Raw genomic sequence first — 24,172 nt, 5'->3', positions numbered from 1 at the left:
TATATTAGATAACACTTTCCAGCAGAGAGGACGACGCCCAGCAGCAACATTTAAATAAGTCTGTCTGCAGCTGGAGGCTTTAGAGACACATAGCATGTTATGTAATAAATAGAAGTTTGTGCAGAGGCCTCTGGAGACCAGTTAGAGACCAGTAAAACCAGCAGCTGGACTTCACTGGTGTGAAGGAGTGAATGTGGACCTCAGTGAAGAGTAGACGACCTCTGGCTCTGGTGAAAACTCTGAACAAACAACGTAAAACACGTAGTTAGACAGAAGAAAACCTTCACTGACGTCAGACTGGAACAAAATGACACTTTAATGAACACATGAATCAGAAAGCAGATTAAAGAAGAGCGGCTGTACCTCTGGTCCTCTTCGGTCTGATCACTATTTCTCCATAAATGACCTCATTAGTTTGTTTCCCTGCTGAATAAACAGGAGCCGGATCGCTCTCTGGAAAATAAAACAAGGTTAAGTTTGAATTAAATTAAGTTTAAATGTGTGTTGAACAACACAGAATACATAGAACATAAAGTGTAACTAAAAAGGTCGACATTACATAAATCTTATCACGTCAAATAAACACAGTGAAATCATTTTGTCACTGAAAGCAACCAACAAATAGTAAAAATAATAAAAATGAAAATACTTATATATATATATTATATTATATATAATATGCAATGTATAGCAGGTGAATGAATTATAATTATTACATAGAAATAGAGTTCCAACCTAACATAAGGCCATGAATTAGCAAATCATCAGCTAATATTTAATCTGTTTTGGAGCGAAATGTAAAAAAAAAGTGCAAAAGAATTGTCTCTATGCAGACGATACTGTTTTATATTGTGTTTTTGATTCCGTCCAGTTGGCAGGTCGGTAGTCGATAAACACTATAAAAGAAGTGAATGTGATTCTTTGACTCCAAAGTCACCAAAAGTAAATTTTGGACCCAGGAAGTTTCAACCATTTCAAACCATCGGAGAAGCTTCTAATGAGTCATCGTTACAGACCATCTATGGCTGAAATGAGACACAGTGTTGCTTTGAGCTAGATGCTAACATCAGCATGCTAACATGCTCAAATTAACAAAGTTAACATGCCATGTTCCAAAATTTAGTTTAGCCTGTTAGCATGCTAACATTAGCTGATTAGTAGAAAACACAGAGTCTTTAGTTCTGCAGGTGTTTGGTCAAAAATGCTAAACTGTTAGCATTGACATAAATGTATTGATTAGCAGCTGTACCGCTCATCCTGTTTGGTTCCTGATGGACGTCTTCTGTTCTTTTCACTGATGAGTAAACTGGAGCTGCATCACTCTCTGGACAATAAAGGGAAATATTATTATTGTAATAATCATAGTAGTAAAGTAGCAATGTCTTCTATTAATAAAAATAACAAATGATGAAGTGATATTAAAGTAATTTAATTTAATGTAATTAATAATTACACCACTAATTTGTTAATAAATAAACATCATCAGTGCATTTATAGAAATGTCACATGTAAGCATTGATATACACAGATATGCAAATCTGCCCGTTTATGAGTTATCCACGTTTTTCCAACAACTTAACAAGTTATCTTGTGAAGAATCAGTCCTGAGTTAAAACTTAAAAAACTCAACTGAAGTGAGTTTTGTTTTATCAGAAGACAGGAAACTGGACGCGGCAGAGCTTCTGTCGACATAGAAACACTTTGACCACAAACCAACTGTGGTACTCAGGAAACATCTTCTGATCACTAAAGGACATTTGTTTGACTACGTAGTGTTTTAGTTGTGAATTAAACACTTTTGTTGGTAAATTATCTGCAAAAGGTGAAATGCCAAGAAAAACAAGTTAATTAACATAATAATATTAAATCTGTAACGTTGACTGTCTAACCTTCAGGCTTCCTCCGGACACATCGTCTCACCAGTAGAGCCAGTACAACCAGTAGCAGCAGACCACAGAGGGATGGAAGAAACAACAACACTAAGAGGGAAGGAGGCGAGGAAAGAGGGGGAGAGGAAGAGGAGAAGAAGAAACCAGTGGTGGAGGTGGGGGGAGGAGGTGTGGTGGGGGGTTTACCTGAATGAAAAAAAGACATATTTTTTATGTCTCTATGTAGTTGTTTTGAATATATTTGTAGTTTGTTTTCATCTATTTGTTGTAATTTTGCATCTCTATGTAGTGTTTTTAATCTTTTTTGCAATCTTTGTATTTGTTTCGAGTATCTTTGTAATCATTTTCAGTATCTTTGTATTCCTTTGCATCTCTTTGTAGTTTCTTTGTATATTTGAGTCTCTGCGTTGTTCTTTTGAGTCTCTGCATTGTTGTTTTGAGTATCATTGTATTTGTCTCGGGTCTCTTTGTAGTATCTTTGTCTATTTGTTATCGTTTTGAGTATCTTTGTAGTTGTTTCGAGTAACTTTGTTATAATTTTGAGTATCTTTGTATTCCTTTGCGTCTCTTTGTAGTTTATTTGTATCTTTGTAGTTGTTTTGAGTATCTTTGTTGTTTTTCGTCTCTTTTTTGTTGTTATGAGTCTCTTTGTAGTCATTTTGCATCTCTATTTAGTTTTGTTGTCTCTTTTGTAATTGTTTTGAATATCTTTGTGTTCGTCTCGGGTCTCTTTGTAGTTTATTTGTCTATTTGCAGTTGTCTATTTGTTATCGTTTTGAGTATCTTTGTAGTTGTTTCGAGTATCTTTGTTATAATTTTGAGTATATTTGTATTCCTTTGCGTCTCTTTGTAGTTTCTTTGTATATTTGCAGTGGTTCTGAGTATCTTTGTAGTTGTTTTACATCTCTTTGTAATAGTTGGGTGTGGGCGTGGTTACAGATGCAGGACGGAGACACTCAGGTTTTAATCTTTAAATCAAAATAGGAAACAAGAGTAACCTTTGACCTCCTCACCTGTGACAGACAGCCAGCTGGGTGGAGACTCTCCACCCGTCATGTTACACCTGTAGAGGCCTTCATCAGACTTGGTAACATGCTGGATGGTCATGTGACCTTCAGGCTCAGTCCTGATGAAGGAGCCATCTTTATAGAAACCAGCTGGGAGGTTGGAGGACGTCGTTGTCCTACAGGACAGAGTGACGTCATGTCCCTCCATCACAGGGAGGACAGGACTCCTCAGGATCACTGGTCCACCTAAACACAGAGACAAACTACAGCGTTTCATCGTCCACACACAGCTCCATCAACACTGACTCCACAGGCTGATCTTACCAGTGACGCTGATGTTGATGGTGTTACTGGTTTCTCCCTCTCTGGACTCACACCAGTAGACTCCACTGTCCAGAGGGACAATGTAGCTGATCTGACAGGAGGAACCAGCAGTTCTTCCCCATCCATCTCCACACTGAGTCCTGGTTCCTCTGGTCGTGTTTCTCCTCAGAGTCCATCCAGAGGGTTCGTCCTCCTCACAGCTCAGAGAGACAAACTCTCCTTCAAACATCTGAGAGCTGCTGGGACTCACAGTGAGACGAGCTGGAGGGAGTTTATTAGATTTGAGCAAAGCCAAATGTGTTTAGCTGCATATTAATCAACCTGCCTGGTCTGGATTTTGTGTGTTTTATCTTCTCATAAAACATCTTCACTGACCTCGGTTTGTCGTGCAGCTCAGTCGTGAAATCAGAACTGAGGAGAGATGACTGGTTTGATTGATATAATCTTACATTCAAAAGACTGAAACTCAAGATTAAAAGCTGTGAAATGATTAAATCTGTGTGCATTAATTAAATAATATATATAAATATATATATATCCTGAAACACCAAATATCATTCTATGGTGGATCAGTGCAGAGCTGAGCTTAAGGAGGCAGGATGTGTTTGTGGTCAGATGTGAGAAAGTCGTTTAACACTGTTGAGGTTTGTTCTTTAAACAATCAGAAATAATCATTTTAGAGCATTTAATGAATGTTTTCACTTCATAAAGATACATATATATTTAAAAAACGGGTGATTATTTCTAACTTTTTAAACTGATAAAATGATTAATCATATCTGTGAGTATGTTTTGTTTTATTTTAAGCTCCATGGTTTCCTCTTTGCGTCCCATCAATATTAAACTGTAAAAACAATCATTCATATTTAAATAACTCGTGTTTTACTCACAGAGCAGCCACAGAGGAGACGCCTGTCCCATCATACCACAAAGTGATGAAGACTGTTCTCCGTCAGACAAAACCCTCCTCCTTCCTCTGTGGAGGTGAGTTCACTGACCCTCAGCAGGAAATAGGAGAAAATAAAGGTTTTATTCATTATGAACATTGAAGGAAATAATCTAAAGAAAGTCGGAGAGGAGAGTTTTAACTAACTAGTTTTAATTAAATCTCACAAAGAAATAAAATATATTATTATTTCCTAAAATGCATCAGAGAGAAAAGACATACTAGTTTTAGTTGTGTAGATTCAGACTAAATTATATTATTAACGTATATTTAAGCACAAACGTGTGAAAAGCTCTCGTTTGGAGCCTCCATGAAGAAAGAAAACCAAAAGTAAATATATCAAATTAAATATATAAGAAGCTATAAAATATGAATTTAATAAATCAATAAAGATATTGCAGAAATATGGATTTAAGGGAGTCTTTTATTTGCATTGTGACACTGATGTCGGTGAAGAGGACAGAAATAAGTGGACGGTTCATCACCTTTAACCTTAAAACGTTACCGTCCTTTAACCCCTTCAGTTCCAGGTCAGACACGTCTGTCAGCCTCTTAAAAGGCCAACGCGTGTTTGATCTGGCGACATCTAGTGGCGAGGAAGCAGATTGCAGCAGACGGAAACTTCTCTGTGTCGAGAGCGGAGAGAACTACGGTGTCCGATATGAGAACCTGAACATCCCTCAACTGGAGCCAGAGTTCAGTTTGAAGATATGAAGGTAATGAAAACACAAGGATTCTTATTTTTATGTGATTAACATAAAAACATATTAATAAACATAAGAAAACATACATATCAATATTCCCAACATAAGAAAACATACATATTAATAGAAAACATACATATCAATAACATAAGAAAACATACATATTCAATATTCTAAACATAAGTAAACATACATATTAATATTCTAAACATAAGTAAACATACATATTAATATTCTAAACATAAGAAAACATACATATTAATATTCTAAACATAAGAAAACATACATATCAATATTCCCAACATAAGAAAACATACATATTAATATTCTAAACATAAGTAAACATACATATTAATATTCGAGACATAAGAAAACATACATATTAATATTCTGAACATAAAAAACATACATATTAATATTCTTAACATAAGTAAACGTACATATTCATATTGGAGACATAAGAAAACATACATATTAATATTCTAAAACTATAATAATCTGATCTGTGAGCTCAAACAGCCTCTTCATCAGTAACCTGAACAGAGTCCAGACAGATCACCTGGTGTCAATAAAGTTGTGTTTATAAGAAAACTAAAAAAAGAGCTTAAACTTTCTTAAGCGCTGATTGGCTGAGGAGCAGAGAGGTAAGTCCCACCTCCTCATTCACACCGAGCAGGAGGAGACAGACCAGTAGAGGACCAGTAGAGGACTGGTACAGGACCAGTAGAGGACCAGTACTGGACTGTCTCCTCCTGCTCGGTGTGAATGAGGTACTGGTCCCATACTGGTCCCATACTGGTCCTCTACTGGTCCTCTACTGGTCCTCTACTGGTCCTATACTGGTCCTCTACTGGTCCTCTACTGGTCCTATACTGGTCCCATACTGGTCCTCTACTGGTCCTATACTGGTCCTCTACTGGTCCTCTACTGGTCCTTTACTGGTCCTCTACTGGTCCTATACTGGTCCTATACTGGTCCCATACTGGTCCTCTACTGGTCCAATAGAGGATTATTAGTGCTGATGATGGTTCTCTGCGGGGTTTCTGTGGATAACGGCGGCAGAGACGGACAGAGGTGCTGTGAGGTACCACACACACACACACACACACACACACACACACACACACACACACACACACACACACACACACACACACTCATGTCTCACCGCGGAGGGTCTGTCTGATTGACAGGTGTGACGTAACAGCTCACCTGTGGACCAGGTGTGTGTTTTAAAATATTGCAGAAGTGAATGTGAGAATGAAACAGAGATATTGTGTGTGTGGAATGTGGTGCGTTCAGGGGACACAGGAGATCACAGCGGTGTGGGGGTCGAGTTCAAACCCTTCTTTTATTGTCTTTAAACATTTGGATCCGGAACATACTCGTTCAATGCAATAAAACAACCTCAGGAAACATGTTTTAGATATGAAATATATTATATTCACCCATCAGGCAGATGACACAACTATATTATTGATTAATGATTCATTCAAAAGCTTCAGGTCTGAATTTAAAGAAGTGTTATTAAGAGTGATTTACCTTAAAAGTAGTGATTTAACTTTATTTATGATTTAAAAGTGAACTATTCAGGAAGAACAACACCGATGTCTTCATAACAGATTAAAAATAGAAAATAAATTCAGCCTCTGGTTAAAAAGAGATGAAATGTGAAGGTTTGTTCATGTGGCATCGTCTCTATGTCTCGACAACAAAGCGGACGAAAGAAAAATAGATCAATTGTTGTTTCATTTTTTATATAAGAACATCTGTAGTTATCAATTCTTGCAATAATAGTGCTCTTGACTTTTTGGTGTCTAAGATCCAAACATAGATTCTTCAATGTTGAACTTCATTCTAAAATGTGTTTTTGATCAAATTAAAGGACTATAAAATAAATAAAATACCAGTTAAATCACCATTAGGGCTCTAAATTAACACCCGCCAACCCGCCAAATGCGGGTGCAGGGCTTGGCCGGTGATAATAAATTATCTAATGCTGAACCAACACAAAGCCCTAAAACAGTGATGTCATGTGATATTTGTACGTAATAATCATAATAACAATCAGAGTTTTTACCTTATTGTCCTTTTTCTCTTTCTTTATATTATTTATTAACTATTTTTATTGTATAGGCTTTTATTTCTGTCTATCTTTTCTTATAAAGTAAAACACTGTTGCATGCAGTTTGCATTAAACTGGACAAACTGCTTCATCGTGACCTTTGACCCTCCTGCTCATACATCTGCTGTGCAAAGGGTTGTGGGTCAGAACAGCTGGATGCATTAGAGCATCCTGGTATTTATTAAAACACCGTTTATTAGGACATGAATCTGTTTCTGCAGAATAAAAGAGTTAAAATGTCTGAGTGAAGCTGAACGCAGCAGTCACGTGGCAGGCGCTCCTCCTCCTCCTCCTCCTCCTCCTCCTCCTCTTCCTCCTCCTCCTCCTCCCTCCTCCTCCTCCTCCTCCTCTTCCTCCTCCTCCTCCTCCTCCTCCTCGGTGGATGGTAAACAACAGCAGACGGTCCTGCCCGGTGCTGCTCTCCTCCGCAGACATGTCGTCCTCAGCTGTCTCCTGTCTCCTCACCGCCATCCTGCTCTCTGCGGCCGAAGGTGAGCTGTGGTCACATGCACACGCACGCACATGCACACGCAAACACATACACACGCCCACACACACACACACGCACACACACACACACACACACACACACACACACGGCCTCCAAGCTGCGTCATGTTTACAGAAAAAGACTGCGACTGCAGTAAAAGACATTTAGTATTTTAAACCATTAATGGATCAAAATATGATGTTATGACTATGTCATTACTGATGTTATTACTGATGTTATGACTGATGTTATTACTGATGTTATGACTGCTGTCATTACTGATGTTATTACTGATGTTATGACTGATGTTATTACTGATGTTATGACTGATGTTATGACTGATGTTATGACTGCTGTTATTACTGATGTTACTGATGTTATGACTGATGTCATTACTGATGTTACTGATGTTATTACTGATGTTATGACTGATGTTATTACTGATGTTATGACTGATGTTATTACTGATGTTGATGACTGATGTTATGTTTGACTGATGTTATGACTGATGTTATTACTGATGTTATGACTGATGTTATGACTGATGTTATGACTGATGTTACTGATGTTATGACTGATGTTATTACTGATGTTACTGATGTTATGACTGATGTTATTACTGATGTTATGACTGATGTCATTACTGATGTTACTGATGTTATTACTGATGTTATTACTGATGTTATGACTGATGTTATGACTGATGTTATGACTGATGTTATTACTGATGTTATGTTTGACTGATTACTGATATGACTGCTGTCATTACTGATGTTATTACTGATGTTATGACTGCTGTTATGACTGATGTTACTGATGTTATGACTGATGTTACTGATGTTATTACTGATGTTATTGACTGATGTTATGTTACTGATGTTATTACTGATGTTATTACTGATGTTATTACTGATGTTATGACTGATGTTATGACTGATGTTATTACTGATGTTACTGATGTTATTACTGATGTTACTGATGTTATTACTGATGTTATTACTGATGTTATGACTGATGTTATTACTGATGTTATGACTGATGTCATTACTGATGTTACTGATGTTATTACTGATGTTATTACTGATGTTATGACTGATGTTATTACTGATGTTATTACTGATGTTACTGATGTTATGACTGATGTTATGACTGATGTTATTACTGATGTTACTGATGTTATTACTGATGTTATACTGATGTTATTACTGATGTTATGACTGATGTTATTACTGATGTTACTGATGTTATGACTGATGTTACTGATGTTATGACTGATGTTACTGATGTTATTACTGATGTTATTACTGATGTTATGACTGATGTTATTACTGATGTTATTACTGATGTTATTACTGCTATTATTGTTGTCATAACTGTCACTAGTCACAATATGACGTATTGTTAGATTATACTAGTATTTTGAAGAACATTGTCGAGTCTCTCTGGGTTATATTACAGATACTTTGTGTTTTATTGAAAGAGAAAACATCTGACTAAAGTCAAACTGATGTTTTCAGGTCTTCATCACTCAGTAACATGATGAGGATGAAGATGAGCTTTAAGGTTTCCGATAGAAGATTTAACGTCTACTACTAAAACATAATATCATGTTATGGTGACTCTGGCGGTCCCTGTGGTATAAAGTGGTAGTGTTTCTGAGAACCAGAGTCCCTTTAGAAAACCTCTATTTTACTGCAGCAGGGTCTGACAGTCGGACCCGCTCAGTTCTGGTTGTGGTTCTCCTGATTGAGGCCCTTTGGATTCAAGGTGACATCATGAAACCATTTTTTTAGTTGGAAGCAGCAACCTGGACCAAGTACCTTAAAGCTGCATTCTCTCTGCTGTCCAGCAGGGGGCGACTCCTCTGGTTGTATAGAAGTCTATGAGAAAATGACTCTACTTCTCTCTTGATTTATTCCCTCAGTAAACATTGTAAACATGAGTTTATGGTCTCAATCTCTAGTTTCAAGTCTTCTTCAATACAGCATGATGTTCATTTAGTAAATGATGCTCCATTTAGAGTCAAACAGACCATAAAGCAGGGGATGCTTTAGGGCGGGGCTACACACTGATTGACAGGTCCACACCAGAGACGTATACGGCGTCTCTACGTCACTCCTCCTCACTCCATATATGGTCACTTCCTGTTCACTGGTTGCTAAAAACAAGATGGCGACGTCCGTAACGACGAACTTCAAACCGTCAGTTCACAAACCAACGAGAGACGTCACCATGACGACTGCGTCGACTTCTTTGTATAAAGTTTATGAGTCCAAGCAAAAAAATATTCAGTCAACAAAGATATTTAAAAAAGAACATTTGAAGCATCTCTCTCTTGTTTCTAACTGTAGGAGATGGAAACCAGGTTTCTCTAAAACCTGGTTTCCATCTCCTACAAACTACAGGTTTTTGGTTTACGGGACATTTGAACGCCGACTGTTACCAGGCAACCGAAGTGCATGAAGAGCGACGAGCCGGAGCTGCAGCAAACAAATGAGAGTATTGATCATGCAAACAGAGCGAGCACTGCGGAGTCATCGACACCTCGCCCACTGACACAAACATGGAGCGCTGAGTCATGCGTCAGTTCCTCATGTGACCACGGATCATCAGATAAAATGAGTTTCATGTAAACAAGGTTTATCTCCATAAAGTACTTCCTGTTAAAATAAAAGAACCGTTCTGTCTTTAGCTCTCTGACTGCTTCTGGTTCTGGTTCTGTGTTTGTGTTTCAGACCCACAGGAGATGAAGCTGAAGCCGGAGCAGGACGCCGCTCTGCAGTGCCAGTCTCACACTGATGACATCATCACCCTGCTGGACTGGAACAGACCAGACCTGAAGTCCGGCGGCTACGTCTTCTTCTACAGAGACGAGCGCTCGTATGAGGAGTACCAGCATCCTCGGTACCGCGGCCGCGTGGAGCTCAGAGACCCGGAGATGAAGAACGGAGACGTTACTGTTCTTCTGAGGAACGTCAGCGACCTCGACACCGGAACGTACGAGTGTCGGGTCAAAACCAGCAAAACACCACCCAATGAGACGACTCCGTCCGAGATCAAGTGCCTCATCCACCTGACGGTCACTGACTCAGGTGAGTTTGTAGTTCAGACTCAGGTGAGTTTGTAGTTCAGACAGGTGAGTTTGTAGTTCAGACTCAGGTGAGTTTGTAGTTCAGACTCAGGTGAGTTTGTAGTTCAGACTCAGGTGAGTCTTGCTGACGGTTCACACCTGTTTCCTCTCTGCAGGCCACCCTTCTGGAAACGAGGACGGATATCGTGAACTCGTCGTTGGTCTCTCGGTTTTCGGAGTTCATCTCGGTGTGTTTTTTCTTGTTGTTGTTGGATTCATGATTTTTAGAAAAGGTAAAGGATTCAAAAAGAATAATCTATACGATCCTCCTGTGAACGAAGGTGATCCGGAGACCTGAGGAGTCTCAGGTACCTTTACTCCTGATGGTGTTTGTGTGTTTTGCTGCCGTCACCGAACGGTGAAGGAAAGTCTTTAAAGGGTCGTTACATTCAAATTATCAGCTTCAAAAGATCAACAAACATATTCAGAATGTAAACAGAGAACAGGTAGATGATACGTATTCAGACTGATGAGGAAGCAGGTGAACATCTGGAGCTTTTAGCAGCCAAAGAGACAGATGTTCCCCTGAGGAGGTGGAGGAGACCAAAAACAGAGATAAAAGAGAGAGAGTTCTGGACTGACTCATTAAGAAACATCAGCAAATGTTTGCTTCGTTTAATCTATCAATTTAAGAGACGATGATGTGTTAATGATATCAATGAAAATCAGTTAATGAAGATTAATAACACTAATATGATTTAATAATCTTATTAATGCAATTATTATTAAGATTAATAATTGCATCTCTACTTTAAGAGAGCGATAGCTTCCATAAAGTCAACTGGACATAATAAGTAACAAAATATAAAACAGCATCGTCTGCATAGAAATGCATTTTAAATGTATAATTGTAGTCACCTGGATCAACTATGGATCAATACAATGACAAGATGATATCGATAAATGTCTAAAAAGATAAATGAATGATAAAATAGACAAATAAAATCACCTTTAGCATTCCGTATTATGAATGTATTTATTATAAGTCAAATAAGACAAATGAATGTAATCTAGTGCAATATCATAAATAATATTACAATAAAAGACAGAATATATAAACTGTTACATATATTTAACCATCTGATTAAATATATTTATCTTTATGTTTCTAACATCAGAATTTTATATCGGCAACATTCCATAGAATACATTTTGTTTATATTCTAAATGTTTTAGCGATATTTTTTTCGTGTTTTACTTCCTTGTGACATTTTTCTAAAGAGCTTCTCTTGTTACCATGACGCCGGCTCATCGATCGCTGTGATTGGTTAGAAAGAGAAGTGATGCAGAGACGAGTGAGAGCCTGAAAAACGTGAAATAGATAAAAAGTGAATGAAACTTTATTCATTTCAGGAGGACACACGATCACATCAGGAGTAAAGACGGCGTCCATTTTTATTTTATCAGCTTCTGCATCTAAATGTTCATAACAATAATGAAAGAAAGCTCGTTAATAATCTCAGAATAAGTTCAGTGTCGCTGCATGAAATCAATAAATAATACAGAGATGATTGTTTGGATCAGATCTGAGGTTTCTTCTGTCTTTTTGCATTTTAATTGTAAGTTTTTATGTTTAAACGCACTTTATTTCCCCTCGATAAGCTTTGTGAAGATAATAAATATTTTGTATGAGTCTCATCATGTTTCTTTTGTTTAATGAAACGTGTCTGATCTCATTTAGAGATCAAAATAAACCAAATACATATAAATATATAAATACATACATATGAGAATAGATTTAAGGTTTTAATAGGGCCGTTGTTTACAGAACAGACCTTCTTCCTCCTCCTCTTCTTCCTCCTCCTCTTCTTCCTCCTCCTCTTCTTCCTCCTCCTCCTCCTCTTCTTCCTCCTCCTCCTCTTCTTCCTCCTCCTCTTCCTCCTCCTCCTCCTCCTCTTCTCCTCCTCCTCTTCCTCCTCCTCCTCTTCTTCCTCCTCCTCCTCCTCTTCTTCTCCTCCTCCTCTTCTTCCTCCTCCTCCTCTTCTTCCTCCTCCTCCTCTTCTTCCTCTTCCTCCTCTTCTTCCTCCTCCTCCTCTTCTTCCTCCTCCTCTTCCAGGTTCCAGAGTTCTGAGGACTGAAGAGGTTTGATGATCAGATTTCATGTTGAAGTTTTAGTCTTTAACTTTAAATAAAAACAGGAAGTTTGGTTAAAAACAAACTTCCTCCTGCTGACTTCCTGTTTGGGTTTGAAACGAGGCCTCAGATGGTTTTGATTGTTTTGATTCTATAAACGTTGTCTTCTGTCAGAAAGTGTTTTCTGTATTTTCTGTGAAATGAGTCTGGAGCATCTCAGAGTCCTCCGTGATGAGAGCAGTTTGAATCCTCTAATTGTTTAGGAAAGGAGCTTCAATGCTTCCTTTCCTATCTCCTTTAGCCTAGGAAACACTGGACCTTCCTTTACCAAAGGAAAGGAGTTAATGACGACCCACAATCCCTAGCGGCGGCAACATTTAAAGTGACGCACCATGAAAACAAATGATATGTTTAACTTAAGGTTTAACACTTCTTTACATACAGTCATAAACTGATGAATATAAATAGACTCCAGTGTTTGGACTTCTGTCTCATGCGGTGATGCTGATCAGAGCGGCTCCGGTTCAGCTGTGGTCACGTGCTGCCCCCTGCTGGCTGCTTCCGGTCTCTGCTGCAGTGAGTTTGTTCTTAATCAGAAAGTTTTCAGGTTTCTACGAGACTGTTTGAAGAAGAAGAGGAGAACTTTTACTCTGAGGTACTTTTACTTTACTTCAACTACGTGTACTTCACTTCAGCTATGTGTACTTTACTTCAGCTATGTGTACTTTACTTCAGCTATGTGTACTTCAGCTATGTGTACTTACTTCAGCTATGTGTACTTTTACTTCAGCTATGTGTACTTTACTTCAGCTATGTGTACTTTACTTCAGCTATGTGTACTTTACTTCAGCTATGTGTACTTTACTTCAGCTATGTGTACTTTACTTCAGCTATGTGTACTTTACTTCAGCTATGTGTACTTTACTTCAGCTATGTGTACTTTACTTCAGCTATGTGTACTTTACTTCAGCTATGTGTACTTTACTTGTTATTGCTCTACATTTATGTGACAGCTTTATTTACTTTACATATTCAGATTATTTATCAGTGAATACATGAGGACGTATTATTATAGATTATATAAAGTCATTCAAAGGAGCTGCAACATTAAAGTGATGAACACATTAATGCATCAATAATTGATTATTGACTCCTCCATTGTTGGATGTATCACCAGGGACAACGAGGAGGAGTACAGAGGACTGATTGAGAGCTTCATCACATGGTGCAGCAGCAACCACCTGAAGCTCAACATCAGCAAGACCAAGGAGCTTGTGGTGGACTACCAGAGGAACAGAAGCCCCCCTGTCCCTGTTTTCATTCAGGGAGGGGAAGTGGAGAGGGTTGAGTCCTACAAGCACCTTGGGGTGCAGATCAACAATAAACTGGACTGGACACACAACACTGACGCCCTCTACAGGAAAGGACAGAGCAGGCTGTTCTTCCTGAGGAGGCTGAGGTCCTTCAATGTGTGCAATAAACTGCTCAAGGCATTCTACCAGTCTGTGGTAACCAGTGCCCTCTTCTTCTACCAGTCTGTGGTAACCAGTGCCCTCTTCTTCTACCAGTCTGTGGTAACCAGTGCCCTCTTCTTCTACCAGTCTGTGGTAAAGTGCCCTCTTCTTCTACCAGTGCCCTCTTCTTCTACCAGTCTGTGGTAACCAGCGCCCTCTTCTTCTACCAGTCTGTGGTAACCAGATCCAAGATCTTTGCACTTAAAGCGCCAGGCTATTCACACTGGAGAGTCACTGTGGTGAGTTCAGGTGTCTGTAATAACAGTAGGACAGTCTAGTGTCTGTGGTGAGTTCAGGTGTCTGTAATAACAGTAGGACAGTCTAGAGTCCGTGATTAGTTCAGATGTCTGTAATAAAAGTATTACAGTCTAGTGTCTGTGGTTAGTTCAGTGTCTTTAATAACAGTAGGGCAGTCTAGTGTCTGTGGTTAGTTCAGGTGTCTGTAATAACAGTAGGACAATCTAGTGTCTGTGGTTAGTTCAGTGTCTGTAATAACAGTAGGACAATCTAGTGTCTGTGGTTAGTTCAGTGTCTTTAATAACAGTAGGACAGTCTAGTGTCTGTGGTGAGTTCAGGTGTCTATAATAACATTAGGACAGTCTAGTGTCTGTGGTTAGTTCAGTGTCTTTAATAACAGTAGGACAGTCTAGTGTCTGTGGTGAGTTCAGGTGTCTGTAATAACAGTTGGACAGTCTAGTGTCTGTGGTGAGTTCAGGTGTCTGTAATAACAGTAGGACAGTCTAGTGTCAGTGGTTAGTTCAGGGGTCTGTAATAACAGTAGAGAGAAACCATACAGCTGCCAGCGACGTGGGAAATGTTTTTCCAATCAAATCACTATAGAAAACATCTATGCATCGATAATGGAGAGAAACCCTACGGCTGTGACCAGTGTGGTAAAGAGTTCTCCAAGATCTTTGCACTTAAAGCGCCAGGCTATTCACACTGGAGAGTCACTGTGGTGAGTTCAGGTGTCTGTAACAACAGTAGGACAGTCTAGTGTCTGTGGGTAATTCAGTGTATTTAATAACAGTAGGACAATCTAGTGTCTGTGGTTAGTTCAGGTGTCTGTAATAACAGTAGGACAGTCTAGTGTCTGTGGTTAGTTCAGGTGTCTGTAATAACAGTAGGACAGTCTAGTGTCTGTGGTTAGTTCAGGTGTCTTTAATAACAGTAGGACAGTCTAGTGTCTGTGGTTCAGGTGTCTGTTCAGGTCTAGTGTCTGTGGTTGTCAGGTGTCTGTAATAACAGTAGGACAGTCTAGAGTCCGTGATTAGTTCAGGTGTCTGTAATAACAGTAGGACAGTCTAGTGTCAGTGGTTAGTTCAGGGGTCTGTAATAACAGTAGAGAGAAACCATACAGCTGCCAGCGACGTGGGAAATGTTTTTCCAATCAAATCACTATAGAAAACATCTATGCATCGATAATGGAGAGAAACCCTACGGCTGTGACAAGTGTGGTAAAGAGTTCTCCAAGATCTTTGCACTTAAAGCGCCAGGCTATTCACACTGGAGAGTCACTGTGGTGAGTTCAGGTGTCTGTAATAACAGTAGGACAGTCTAGTGTCTGTGGGTAATTCAGTGTATTTAATAAAAGTAGGTCAGTCTAGTGTCTGTGGTTAGTTCAGGTGTCTGTAATAACAGTAGGACAGTCTAGTTCAGGTGTTTTTAACAGTAGGACAGTCTAGTGTCTGTGGTTAGTTCAATGTCTGTAATAACAGTAGGACAGTCTAGTGTCTGTGTTAGTTCAGGTGTCTGTAATAACAGTAGGACAGTCTACTGTTGTTCAGGTGTGAGTTCAGGTGTCTGTCTGTGATTAGTTCAGATGTCTGTAATAACAGTAGGACAGTCTAGTGTCTGTGGTGAGTTCAGGTGTCTGTAATAAAAGTATTACAGTATAGTGTCTGTGATTAGTTCAGATGTCTGTAATAACAGTAGGACAGTCTAGTGTCTGTGGTTAGTTCAGGTGTCTGTAATAACAGTAGGACAGTCTAGTGTCTGTGGTTAGTTCAGGTGTCTGTAATAACATTAGGACAGTCTAGTGTCTGTGGTTAGTTCAGTGTCTGTAATAACAGTAGGACAGTCTAGTGTCTGTGGTGAGTTCAGATGTCTGTAATAAAGTATTACAGTATAGTGTCTGTGATTAGTTCAAATGTCTGTAATAACAGTAGGACAGTCTAGTGTCAGTGGACAGTCTAGTGTCTGTGCAAATTTCCCCGCTGCGGGACTAATAAAGGATTATCTTATCTTATCTTAGTTCATTGTCTGTAATAACAGTAGGACAGTCTAGTGTCTGTGGTTAGTTCAGGTGTCTGTAATAAAAGTATTACAGTCTAGTGTCTGTGGTTAGTTCAGTGTCTTTAGTAACAGTAGGACAGTCTAGTGTCTGTGGTTAGTTCAGTGTCTTTAGTAACAGTAGGACAGTCTAGTGTCTGTGGTTAGTTCAGGTGTCTGTGTCTGTAATAACAGTAGGACAGTCTAGTGTCTGTGGTTAGTTCAGGTGTCTGTAATAAAAGTATTACAGTATAGTGTCTGTGATTAGTTCAGATGTCTGTAATAACAATAGGACAGTCTAGTGTCTGTGGTGAGTTCAGGTGTCTGTAATAACAGTAGGACAGTCTAGTGTCTGTGGTTAGTTCAGGTGTCTGTAATAACAGTAGGACAGTTAGTGTCTGTGGTTAGTTCAGTGTCTGTAATAACAGTAGGACAGTCTAGTGTCTTAGTTGGTTAGTTCAGGTGTCTGTAATAACAGTAGGACAGTCTAGTGTCTGTGGTGAGTTCAGGTGTCTGTAATAACAATAGGACAGTCTAGTGTCTGTGGTTAGTTCAGGTGTCTGTAATAAATAACAGTAGGACAGTCTAGTGTCTGTGGTTAGTTCAGGTGTCTGTAAGTAACAGGACAGTCTAGTGTTGTCTGTGGTTTAGTTCAGGTGTCTGTAATAAAAGTAGGACAGTCTGGTGTCTGTGGTTACTTCAGGTGTCTGTAATAAAAGTATTACAGTATAGTGTCTGTGATTAGTTCAGATGTCTGTAATAACAGTAGGACAGTCTAGTGTCTGTGGTTAGTTCAGGTGTCTGTAATAACAGTAGGACAGTCTAGTGTCTGTGGTTAGTTCAGGTGTCTGTAATAACAGTAGACAGAGAAGTTCAGTGTCTGTAATAACAGTAGGACAGTCTAGTGTTCCAAGTTCAAATGTCTGTAATAACATATTACAGTATAGTGTCTGTAATGGAGAGAAAATGCTGTCTGAGTTCTCCAAGATCTTTGCACAGCTATTCACACTGGAGAGTCACTGTGGTGAGTTCAGGTGTCTGTAACAGGACAGTCTAGTGTCAGGTGGTTAGTTCAGTGTCTGTAATAACAGTGGACAGTCTGGTGTATGTGGTGAGTTCAGGTGTCTGTAATAACAGTAGGACAGTCTAGTGTCTGTGGTTAGTTCAGTGTCTGTAATAACAGTAGGACAGTCTAGTGTCTGTGGTTAGTTCAGGTGTCTGTAATAAAAGTATTACAGTCTAGTGTCTGTGGTTACTTCAGGTGTCTGTAATAAAAGTATTACAGTCTAGTGTCTGTGATTGGTTCAGATGTCTGTAATAACAGTAGGGCAGTCTAGTGTCTGTGGTTAGTTCAGGTGTCTGTAATAAAGTAGGATAGTTAGTGTCTGTGATTAGGTGTCTGTAATAACAGTTGGACAGTCTAGTGTCTGTGGTTAGTTCAGGTGTCTGTAATAACAGTAGGACAGTCCAGTGTCTGTGGTTAGTTCAGGTGTCTGTAATAACAGTAGAGAGAAACCATACAGCTGCCAGCGACGTGGGAAATGTTTTTCCAATCAAATCACTATAGAAAACATCTATGCATCGATAATGGAGAGAAACCCTACGGCTGTGACCAGTGTGGTAAAGAGTTCTCCAAGATCTTTGCACTTAAAGCGCCAGGCTATTCACACTGGAGAGTCACTGTGGTGAGTTCAGGTGTCTGTAATAACAGTAGGACAGTCTAGTGTCTGTGGGTAATTCAGTGTATTTAATAACAGTAGGACAATCTAGTGTCTTTGGTTAGTTCAGGTGTCTGTAATAACAGTAGGACAGTCTAGTGTCTGTGGTTAGTTCAGTGTCTGTAATAACAGTAGGACAGTCTAGTGTCTGTGGTTAGTTCAGGTGTCTGTAATAACAGTAGGACAGTCTAGTGTCTGTGGTTAGTTCAGGTGTCTGTAATAACAGGACAGTCTATTGTCTGTGGTGAGTTCACATGTCTGTAATAAAAGTAGGACAGTCTGGTGTCTGTGGTTACTTCAGGTGTCTGTAATAAAAGTATTACAGTATAGTGTCTGTGGTTAGTTCAGTGTCTGTAACAACAGTAGGACAGTCCAGTGTCTGTGGTTAGTTTGGTGAACTTGAGCTGGGAGCAGATGCAGAGAGCTCCACTGCTGCACTGGACTTGGGCGCCACTTCACCGCTGTCACCGCCAGAGGATCCAGGGATTCGCAGTGGAGCCAGGCCCAAGGCCCCGGCCCATAGCTCCACTCCAGAACCAGCCGATCCACAGGCCCAGCCGTCGTGGTCAGAGGTGGTGCGCCGCGGCCGCAAAAAAGATGCAGCTGAGGTTTCTCCGGAACCTCCGTTATCCGTCTCCAGCTACACCATCCTGTCAGACAAGTCTCCACCCCACTCGGTCTCCTTTCCGGCTGCTGCTGTTGGCCCACCTGTGGCCAGGACCGCCATAAGATACTGAAGGAGGCTGTGATCAGACGCTCCGGAGGCCTCCCGCGGGCTTCTTCCACTCTCCACCCCTGTTCGGAGGTAACTGAACGACCATCATCCTCTACAACCAGTCCTCACCCATCACCTCCACAACCCCTCTTCCCCCCAAATACACTCATCATCGGGGATTCAATAACCAGGAACACCCGCTTCATAAACGCTCACTCACTGTCCCCGTCATCCTGGATAAACTACGGAATCTTCTGCCTTCACTTCCGACTTCTATCAATAGAATTGCAGTTCATGTGGGGACAAATGACCCAACACAGCGGGAGTCTGAACGCACCACAGCACAGTTTAACCTCCTCTTTGACGTGTTAAATGACTGTGGAAAGACTGTTTTTATATCGGGTCCTATCCCCACTCTTCAGCAGACTCCTCAGTCTCCATACCTGGCTACAGTCCACCTGCAGGATCCACAGCATGAGTTTTATTGACAATGTTAACCTGTTCTGGGATCATGCCTCCATGTTTAAAAGAGATGGGATCCATCCCAACAAGAGGGGCAGCCACATGCTTTCGGCCAATCTGCAGCATACGGTGCAGCAGTGACTGCTAACATCCCACACCGACATCCGGCAAACGGATCCCCCGTCTTCCTCTTCCTCTTCGTCACAACCGCAGCACACGGAATCACATCAGAGCTCCCTAACAGGTCCTCATCGCAGCTACTGCCAACAGGATGGAGACTCTCATTACCACCATCATCTCCACCCTCAGGTGCTAACTACAAGAACATCATTCAACCCCTGCAACCTTTGCTACCTCATGCTCATGATCACAAGCCTGTCAATGTTGGTCTTTTAAATATCAGATCCCTAAATAATAAGTCGTCCTTAGCTCTGGATTTTATTAATTTCAATAATTTAGACTTTTTTATCATCACAGAGACCTGGTTGTCGCAGGGAGACTGTAGTTCTCTGATTGAAGCAACCCCCCCAGACTTTACACATCTCCATCAACCCCGGCTGTCAGGCAAGGGAGGGGGGGTTGCTGTTATCTACAGAAACAATTTTAAATGCAATACCATTCTACATAGCTCTTTCACTTCATTTGAACATCTTGGTTTTATAGTGAACTCTAAGGATCCAGTGATCATTGTAATAATCTACAGACCACCCAGGCCCAACAGTGTTTTTATCCAAGAGTTACTTTCCCATGTGACATCAAAGTACGACAAAATTCTTGATTTTAACATACATGTCTGCTGCCCTTCACAGACCTTTGTCACAGATTTTATGGATACCCTGGAATCCTTTAACCTCACACAGGGTATACAGGAGCCTACACCCTCAAAGGGTCACACCCTAGACCTGGTCACTTATAGTGGTCTCTGCCCTGACTACTATGAGACAAAGGATATCTGTGTGTCTGATCACAAAGCGGTTTTATTTAATGTGGTTTTACTACATCCTCTAACAGTTACTGACAGCTCACCTGTCCGCCGCCGAGTTTTTAACTCTCTGTCTGCTAGCAAGTTTTCTGAGCTTTTTTAACTGCTTTTAATCCTCATCTTCATTTAGAGGACCTGGTATCCATTTTTAATCACACCTGCCAGAATGTCCTGGACTCTGTTGCCCCCTTGGAAACCAAAAGGTGGAATACAACACCCAGCCCTGGCTAAACGAGGTCACCAAAGACTTAAAGAGAGACTGCAGGAGTAAGGAACGAAAATGGAAGAAAACAGGCTTACATGTTTTTTATGAAATTTGGAAAGATGCGATGAAGTACAATCAAGTGGCAGTTAAAGAAGCAAGAACGTCCTTCTTCTCTAATTTAATTACAGCAAACCACTCAAATCCAAGACTTTTATTCAAAATAATTGACTCAATTTTATACCAACTAAATTTCTCAAACAGGTTATTGACACAGTCGGGCCCAGTATTTTATTGATTGTTAATAGCTCGTTAGCAACAGGTTCTATTCCATCCAGTCTTAAACATGCTGAGGTCCAACCACTTTTAAAGAAACTGAATCTTGATCCCTCGGTTCTTAACAATTTCAGGCCTATTTCTAAACTTCCGTTTTTATCAAAAGTTTTAGAGAAAGTTGTTTCAACCCAACTTCTAGCCTTTATGTTTCTTAATGATGTGTTTGAGAAGTTTCAGTCAGGTTTTAGAGCTTTACACAGTACAGAAACCGCCCTCCTCAAGGCGTCCAATGACCTCCTTTTAGCAGCTGACGGGGGGGAGAGCTCGATTTTAATCCTTTTGGACCTAAGTGCAGCCTTTGACACGGTAGACCATGCCATTTTAATCAACCGTCTTCAGAACTGGGTTGGCATCAAGGACTCTGCACTTAGTTGGTTTTATTCTTACCTCACTGACAGAACCCACTCGGTCACTGTAGGTAATGACTCATCTTCTACTTCTAACATTACCTGTGGTGTACCGCAAGGTTCTATTTCAGGTCCAATTTTATTTTCTATATACATGCTCCCCCTAGGTCAAATCATCAAACATCATAATGTCTCTTTTCATTGCTACGCAGACGACACACAGATATACCTTCCACTGAAACCCGACGACCCAAGAAGCCGAGCTGCTATTATGGACTGTCTTAAGGATATCAACTGTTCTTCAACTCAATAATTCCAAATCTGAGATCATTTTATTTAGTCCCCCAAACCCCATCACTCCTATTGTAAATGCACTCGGTCCTCTGTCTTTAAATATACTTTCAGACCCCACATCACAAAAATAGCCCAGTTCTGTTTCCTCCAAATCAGAACCATTTCCAAAATAAAACCTATCCTCACTCACCCTGACCTGTAAAAAATCATACATGCATTTGTGTTTTGAAGACTGGACTACTGTAACTCCCTCCTCTCTGGCATTAACCACACGTCACTCTCTGACATACATAGTAGAAATGTTGACCCCGTATGAGCCACTCGCAGCCTTAGATCCTCAGGTGGGGCCCTTCTGGCTGTTCCAAAGTCGAAACTGAAAACCAAAGGCGACCGTGCTTTTGCCATCAGGGCCCCTCGGCTTTGGAACGACCTGCCGGAGGAGATAAGGCTTCAGAATCAGTAATCTCTTTTCAATCACTTCTTAAAACACATTTTTATAGATTGGCTTTTATGTGATGTCGTCGTTTTATTGGTTCATTTTCATTTGGTCTTGGTATTTTATCTTATATTTGTTTACTATATTTTACCATTATCACTTGATTTTATTTATTTCATTATTTTATTATTTTATTATTTTATTATTTTATTATTTTATTTGTTTATTTGATTGTCACTTGTTATTTCATTTTGTTTCTTATGCACTGTCTTGCTGGCTGGTCTGTCAAAGCACTTTGTAAACCTTGTTTTTAAAAGGTGCTATATAAATAAAGTTATTATTATTATTATTAGTGTCTGTGGTTAGTTCAGTGTCTTTAATAACAGTGGGACAGTCTAGTGTCTGTGGTGAGTTCAGGTGTCTGTAATAACAGTAGGACCGTCTGGTGTCTGTGGTTAGTTCAGGTGTCTGTGATGACAGTTGGACAGTCTAGTGTCTGTGGTTAGTTTGGGGTCTGTGATGACAGTAGGACAGTCTGGTGTCTGTGGTTAGTTTGGTGTCTTTAATAACAGTAGGACCGTCTGGTGTCTGTGGTTAGTTCAGGTGTCTGTAATAACAGTAGGACAGTCTAGTGTCTGTGGTTAGTTCAGTGTCTGTAATAACAGTAGGACAATCTAGTGTCTGTGGTTAGTTTGGTGTCTGTAATAACAGTAGGACAGTCTAGTGTCTATGGTTAGTTCAGTGTCTTTAATAACAGTTGGACAGTCTAGTGTCTGTGGTTAGTTTGGTGTCTGTAATAACAGTAGGACAGTCTAGTGTCTATGGTTAGTTCAGTGTCTTTAATAACAGTTGGACAGTCTAGTGTCTGTGGTTAGTTTGGTGTCTGTGATGACAGTAGGACAGTCTAGTGTCTGTGGTTAGTTCAGGTGTCTGTAATAACAGTAGGACAGTCTAGTGTCTGTGGTTAGTTTGGTGTCTGTGATGACAGTAGGACAGTCTAGTGTCTTTGGTTAGTTCAGGTGTCTGTGATGACAGTAGGACAGTCTAGTGTCTGTGGTTAGTTCAGTGTCTGTAATAACAGTAGGACTGTGGTTAGTTCAGTGTCTGTAATAACAGTAGGACAGTCTAGTGTCTGTGGTTAGTTCGGTGTCTGGTAACTCTGTGGTCGCCTGCGTTATATTTATATATGGAGGCAGATATTGGACCAGCATGCACTGGGGTTAGCTTATCGCTGATATTTTTGTTCTTCTTTCTCTTGTTTGAAGAAATAAATCTTAAGAAACACAAACTTTAAACTTCATGGACTCTAAACGTTTGATTCAAGTTTGACTTTGGGACGTTAAAAATTAAATCAGTTCGTCTTTTTCTTTAAATATTATGACTTTTCTGTGCTCAAAATATATTTTCTTAATTCTGACTTTTTGGTTCTGAATCCACTTCAAAGCCTCAATAAACTGTCTGACCTTCAGATCAAAGAGTTGAATTAATAATTTAATTCTAGCTCATCGTTAAAGATCAAACGTAAAGCTTCGTCCTGTTTATGTTCCACGTCACCATGGAAACGGCCGTCCTATCACAGAGTGCTGCTCCCACTGTTCCGTCTTTCTGCTCCGGACATTCTCACAGCGGGTTCAAACTCGTTTCAATCAGATAATCAACTTTATTTAAATGAATGTTCTTCTCCGTCACAGTGTGTGTGTGTGTGTGTGTGTGTGTGTGTGTGTGTGTGTGCGTGCGTGCGTGCGTGCGTGCGTGCGTGCGTGCGTGCGTGCGTGCGTGCGTGCGTGCGTGCGTGCGTGCGTGCGTGTGAGTTTGTGTGTGTGTGTGTTTTCCTCGGCCTTCAAGACTGCCAGAGTCACCCCCCTTCTGAAAAAAACATCACTTGACCCCTCTGATGTCAAGAACTTCACTGCCCTGTAGGCACCAGAGTCTGTAACTGGATGCTCCTACAGGGAGCCAGTGTAGAGAACGGAGAAGGGAAGTTGTGTGGGAGAACTTGGGTCATTGAACACCAGACGAGCTGCAGCTTTCTGGACGAGCTCCAGAGGTCTGATGGCCGACGCCGGGGCTCCAGTAGTGAGTTGCAGTAGTCCAGGCGGGAGATGACCAGAGCCTGTAGAGCACCTGCACCGTCTCCTCAGTGAGGAAGGGGCGAATCCTCCTGATGTTGTAGAGGAGGAGTCTGCAGGAGCGTGTGACCGATGTAA

General features: G+C 40.3%; 2 protein-coding genes across 4 annotated transcripts; one reads left to right on the top strand and one right to left on the bottom strand.

Annotated features, from left to right (window-relative positions):
* Positions 1-107: 107 nt before the first annotated feature.
* LOC129093119 (uncharacterized) lies at positions 108-4,134 on the bottom strand. The gene is made up of 8 exons (XM_054601033.1): positions 4,111-4,134; positions 3,596-3,631; positions 3,221-3,481; positions 2,903-3,142; positions 1,890-2,075; positions 1,250-1,324; positions 364-453; positions 108-239 (listed from the first exon to the last, which is right to left on the bottom strand). The coding sequence occupies exons 3-8, from the start codon at positions 3,447-3,449 to the stop codon at positions 172-174; spliced, it is 888 nt and encodes a 295-aa protein (XP_054457008.1). The 5' UTR covers positions 3,450-3,481; positions 3,596-3,631; positions 4,111-4,134; the 3' UTR covers positions 108-171.
* Positions 4,135-7,365: 3,231 nt separating this feature from the next.
* Positions 7,366-12,244, top strand: LOC129093120 (V-set domain containing T-cell activation inhibitor 1-like). Of its 3 annotated transcripts, none has more exons than XM_054601035.1 (4): positions 7,366-7,486; positions 9,891-10,114; positions 10,221-10,577; positions 10,732-12,244. In XM_054601035.1, the coding sequence occupies exons 3-4, from the start codon at positions 10,232-10,234 to the stop codon at positions 10,911-10,913; spliced, it is 528 nt and encodes a 175-aa protein (XP_054457010.1). In that variant the 5' UTR covers positions 7,366-7,486; positions 9,891-10,114; positions 10,221-10,231; the 3' UTR covers positions 10,914-12,244. The 3 variants fall into 3 exon arrangements, with proteins under 3 accessions (XP_054457010.1, XP_054457011.1, XP_054457009.1); XM_054601036.1 differs by having other exon boundaries at positions 9,891-10,123; XM_054601034.1 differs by lacking the exon at positions 9,891-10,114.
* Positions 12,245-24,172: the final 11,928 nt, after the last annotated feature.

The sequence above is a fragment of the Anoplopoma fimbria genome, chromosome 7 (genome assembly GCF_027596085.1).
Source record: "Anoplopoma fimbria isolate UVic2021 breed Golden Eagle Sablefish chromosome 7, Afim_UVic_2022, whole genome shotgun sequence".
NCBI lineage: Eukaryota > Metazoa > Chordata > Actinopteri > Perciformes > Anoplopomatidae > Anoplopoma > Anoplopoma fimbria.
This window is presented reverse-complemented; position numbering and strand designations above follow the sequence as displayed.